This window comes from Phymastichus coffea, unplaced genomic scaffold (genome assembly GCF_024137745.1).
Source record: "Phymastichus coffea isolate CEN01 unplaced genomic scaffold, Cenicafe_Pcof_1.1 PCOF00015, whole genome shotgun sequence".
NCBI classification, from domain to species: Eukaryota; Metazoa; Arthropoda; class Insecta; order Hymenoptera; family Eulophidae; genus Phymastichus; species Phymastichus coffea.
In genome coordinates this window covers 5,477,730-5,483,149 of record NW_026706826.1, presented here as the reverse complement: position 1 = coordinate 5,483,149, position 5,420 = coordinate 5,477,730, and the positions used below count along the sequence as shown (strand labels likewise).

The 5,420-nt window shown below is 31.6% G+C and overlaps 1 protein-coding gene across 1 annotated transcript; it reads left to right on the top strand.

The window, feature by feature from the left end:
• The first annotated feature begins 1,406 nt into the window (after positions 1 to 1,406).
• LOC131675036 (uncharacterized) lies at positions 1,407 to 2,800 on the top strand. Its single transcript, XM_058953860.1, has 5 exons — positions 1,407 to 1,526; positions 1,647 to 1,748; positions 2,219 to 2,308; positions 2,427 to 2,525; positions 2,646 to 2,800. The coding sequence occupies exons 1-5, from the start codon at positions 1,422 to 1,424 to the stop codon at positions 2,667 to 2,669; spliced, it is 420 nt and encodes a 139-aa protein (XP_058809843.1). The 5' UTR covers positions 1,407 to 1,421; the 3' UTR covers positions 2,670 to 2,800.
• Positions 2,801 to 5,420: the final 2,620 nt, after the last annotated feature.

Here is a 5,420-nt window from a genome sequence, read left to right as displayed (position 1 = left end):
TGAACAGAATCTTGAATTGGGGAGGTCAGATAAATTTATGTACAAATTATTAATCAATACTGATTCATATTTTATTGACAATTAATAATACATTAACCTTACAAAATGTATATTCGACATCTCCTTGACGTTTTTCCTTTTAACCCTCGTCGGTCACACTTCAGTAGAATCGCATAACGGTCACACTGGGTGAGATTCACCGTCGAAAAAGTAACATTTTGCTTCGCTAATGAGTTTTTTTTATCTAAAAATAATTTGTATGCGTTTTTTAAGGATTATAAAAGATGTTTTATGAGTATCATTAATCAAAATTAATTTTTTATACATTAAAAAATTGTTTTTATTTAACATAACAAAAAAGTCATTTTTCTAATTAAAAAATTTATATCTTTTTACACAATTCATATAAAGCAAAAAAACCAATAGGAATCTACTCCTAAAACATAATAATTTCATTAAAAAATAATATAATATTGATTCTTTTAAAAAGTATAATTATTTTAAAGATTGAATGCACGAAAAATGTAGTTACACTGGGTGAATTTCACCCAACGATTTTTGAGGGTTAACTCTGGACAAATGCCAGACGCACAGAGAAGGGTCCTAAGCCACGCTAACTGTATAAAGGTATAGAGGGTACCTCAGACTAACAGTAGATGGCGCCTTAAGGGTATTTTCAAACACTAAGGTATTTTCTGAGGAGTTAATAATTTTGTTTGGGTGAAATTTACCCACGGTGACCGATGAGGGTTAAATATAGAAGTTTATTATAGATTATAGGTTTTTTTTACAATACTTTTACACACACACACTAAATTATGTATATAATATTGTTATATCGCTTCAAATAGTAATTTAAGATAAAATAAGTAATTAAACTGAACAATATCTTCACGTACGAAATAAACAGTTAAGTCTGTTGTAACAAATATGCTTTTCATGAGGTGTTGGTTATAATTCCTTTTATAGATATGATGTTCAGGAATTTTTATTGACAGTAGCTGCGACTAGAAGACCACACTTTGCTAGAAGTAAGCTAAATTCAAAGTTAGAACTAATAGGGCATATGATAGAAAGTAGTGCTACTTATAACGGTTAATACATACAGACCGTGATTGTAAATGTAAAATCTTTTAATTGAATAAATTATTAGTCATTATGCAGAACCAGGAACGTAATACGATTAATATTATCATTAGCCTGGTAGATATGGATGACGTACCAGATTTAATACGTATCCTTCAGCACAACCCTGGTGCAGGTACAGTACTATTTCCCTTGATAAAATATACATTTCTAACAAAATAATTTGAGCATTCTTATGTGAATCTCATTTTAATTTCACTGTAGGTGGTGAATTTGAAAATGCCTATATACGTCGAAGGAGGCGAAGAAACAATCTCGGGAGAGATCATAATCTGATGCCAGGTCCTGTACCGGAAGTACCACCGAGGGAACGAGTACGACGCGGAAGACGGATCGCAGCACCTCGTCCTAGAAACCGGGCTGCAATCATGAATGAAAATGTAAATATACTAATGTTGGGTGCAGTTGAAGTAATACTATGTATATTATACGATTGGATGAAAATTACTATACGATTGGATGAAAATTACTATACGATTGGATAAAAATATAAATTACAGCAAGCTGATGGAGCAATAGAAAACCCTGAACCAATGGCACATATTCCACGTCGGAGAGGAAGACCACATCTTGTTCGTGCTGTTAATGAAAATCATGATCTGGTAAGTTACTTATTAAATAACATTATTTGATAAATCTGCAAAAGGGTTTGGCCACTGCGCGTCAGGACCATCTTCTGTTGATATATTATAAGGGTTCAGCTCCGATCAAGAAAGATGGCATTGACTTCCACGGAGAAAACAACTCGCTATAGCTAGGAGAGTTATAATAAGGAAAATCGCGGTTCGCAATTACAAAAAGGAGGAATCTATTAAACAACGCCAACAAATGACAAATAAAATACTTATATTACTAGACTTTACATGGCGCGAGAGAGCGTATTTGCCCAACTCAAATAAGGGAAGTGAGTGAATTTGTAAGGTTATCATGATTGAGTGAAGGCTGACTCAAGTCACGCTTGGTCGTGCGAGGAAAATACCACATACACACACACTGTCTGAAATCCATCATAAATATAGTTTTGTTCAAGAATCTTATTATTACGAAATAAATTTAAATATTTTAATTACAGCCAATAGCTGATGTTAACGTTGGACAGGGGCTGAATGAGGCACTCGGACAAGGTCAAATAGACGAACCGGAACTCCTTCCTGTTGAAGATGTAAATGACGATCAAGTAACTAAATTATTAAATTACACGATTCGATAAATTTATGTTAAATATAATTCAAATCGTGAATTGTATTATTACGAAATAAATTTAAATATTTTAATTACAGCCAATAGCTGATGTTAACGTGAGGCAGGGGCTGAATGAGGCACCTGAACACGTAGATGAACCGATACGTCTCCCTATTAACGATTTAAATCATCATCAAGTAAGTGAATTGAATCAGATGTGAGTTAGCCATTTAAGCAACACATATATAAAGGACATAAATAAATATTTACATATAATCTTATTAATATAAATATCACATGTTTTTTATGAAAACAAGCTTTACACATGTTCTACAACATAAAAACCATTGAAACACTACGGATGATGGAGAAATCACAGCCTTTGTCAACATAAAAAGCGCTATATACACGTAATGACTTGTTCAAGTTTGATTACAGTATACACCAACGCCAAAACATACTTTATCTAGCTTATTCAGCGCAACAATTCTCGCTGCCGAATTCTATGAGTTTTTGTATCACATTTTCTCACTTAATTTATAATAATATGCATGTTGATTATATTAGTATATGCCTCTTCAATTCATATGATACACATTAACTTTTATAAAACTATATATCTATATAGGCTTTCGATGATGATATACTAGTGGACAGAAGACCTCAACCTGCACGTATACTAAACGGTATAAATTATTCTTACATATTTTTGTTTATTTTCCATATTTATCTACACACTGACATTTTCACAAAGATAAACCTTGTACTATCGAAACGATAGTAATGTATAGTATCAATGTTTTTTATTATTTAAAATTATGAAAGAATAATATCTCAACAATATGTAAAAAGATGTTGTGAATATTGAAAAAGATTTTATTTTAAATCGTAAAAATGTACGTTACTAATATACACTATAATCATAGCTTTATCACATAATAATTTTTTTCATAATATTTTTTTAATTTCAATGAAATTTATAATTATTACAATACTCTAATACTATATCTCTTTGAAAAAAGCTGCGAATTACATATTTTCATATTCTTGTAATAATTAATATTGAGTGCCAATTTTATTTTTTATATATACAGATGGAGTTGATGCAGAAAGACCAAGGAAGAGGCGTCGTAGAGGAAAGGGCGGAAAGTCAGGTAGTAATATCATTACAACAACATTTATACATGTAAATGTTAAATTAAATGAATTTCTTGAAATGAAAAATTTAATTTAACTATACATGTATAGATCAGCGTTGTAAAAATTATATTACTAGGCATGCATATGTCATATTTAAAATAAGAGTAGAATATAGGCATATCCATAGAATTTTTGACATTTGAAGTTTCAAATAGAAGGTACACCTATGAATACAGAATTTCATTTAGCTTCTTTTTCGTTTCATTCAGCTTCATTAACCACAAAAAGATAAAGTAATTTATTTGTAAGGTTATATCAAGTGTTAACAGTGATCTACTTAGCTTAAAGTACTCGTATATCTATAAGCAGTTTTCATTGAATATAAAATAATAATAATGAAAGTTTTGGTTGATCGCACGGCTGTCAGGAAGTCTTAAGAAGTTTATATTTAAATAAGAGGCGAGATAGAAAACGAGAAAGCACAAGGAAAAAATCAACTCATGGAATAGACGCTTGAAAAATTATAAAGAAAAAACACAAAACTGAACATCGTTATTACGGATATAAAGGAAGATCTGATCTGGAAGAGGAAACAAGATGTAGAAGAGTGGCTGAAAGAAAAACTAAGGATAAGAGGCGAGATAGTATATGCAAGAAGAACAGAAGAAAGAAATGAATAAAAAGAGAGGAAAAATGAAAGAGAGTGTAAGGAAAATAAGAAGATATAAATAATCAAATGCAAGTCGTAAGAGCAAAAAGAGGAAATCATTAAAGAAAAACACAATCTAGCAAGAAGAAAAGCAAGAGAGCTAAAATTAAAAGTGAAAGCAATAAAACAACGGCACAACGATGTCAAGACAGAAGAAGAAGAAACTAATTAAAAAAGACATAGGGGCATATCAAGAAGACTAAAAGAAAAGAAAAAAAGTAGGCTGCGAAGAAGGACAGAAAAAGAAGAATAAGAGTGACAAGATACCCTAAGGCAAGAAGTTGGTTCGGAGAAGAAACGATAAAGGGCAGTGCAGGAAAAACAAGATAGAATAGAAAACAAAGTAAAATTTGAAAAGACCGACCGGTAGGATAATCAGAACAAGGAAGTGAAAGTATATACAACAAGGTGAAAGCAACAAACGAAAAATGGAAATCGAAGAATTATAATGCAAGGTAAAGAGGGAAATAATGGAGAGAGACAGAAGAGAGATAAGAGAAGAAATTGAAGAGTGTCAGTATGACGAGTGAGGAAAGAAGAAAAAAAAAGAAAAGAAAATTAATACAGAATTTTAAGTGCAATTTGAAAACAAAAGGAACATAAAGCAAATATGAGAAAGGGAAAGGAGCTACTACGTGAGAGGAATAGCTATAAGGATGAATGGGTAACGTATGAAGAGAGAAAAATAAGAGGAGAAATGCTGAGAATATAAGGAAGATTGAATGAAATAAGCGTACTAAAGTTAGAAGTACAAGTGGAAAATAAAAAGACAATAATAATGAGAGGGCAAAAGGAGAAAGGAAGATTTAGTAAGCAATGAAAAGAGAGGCGAAGGGCAAAAGAACTGGGAAGAAAGGAAAGAGATAGTACAGAAATGCGCATAAATAAATACACAAGACAACACAGATACGACACTTTCACATACTTACACAAATAAGTACACTCACACTCAAACTCGGAAACGCGAAAGACAACAAGAAACTTGTACACAATGAAGAATTGTAATTACAACTCAAAATAAAATATGTAACTAGAAGAATAAACATATATGTGTATGTGTATTTATTCTACTATACTTTATTCTACATATATATATGTTTATTCTACTATATATTGTAACAGGCTGCCGTTTAGTCTAAAATCACGCAAATATACCTTTAGATGCGACTAAACGACGCCTTGTTATCTATGTGCTTAAAGCACAGTAACCTACCTTACCCCGAAGTACGCCTGCGCAGAGTCT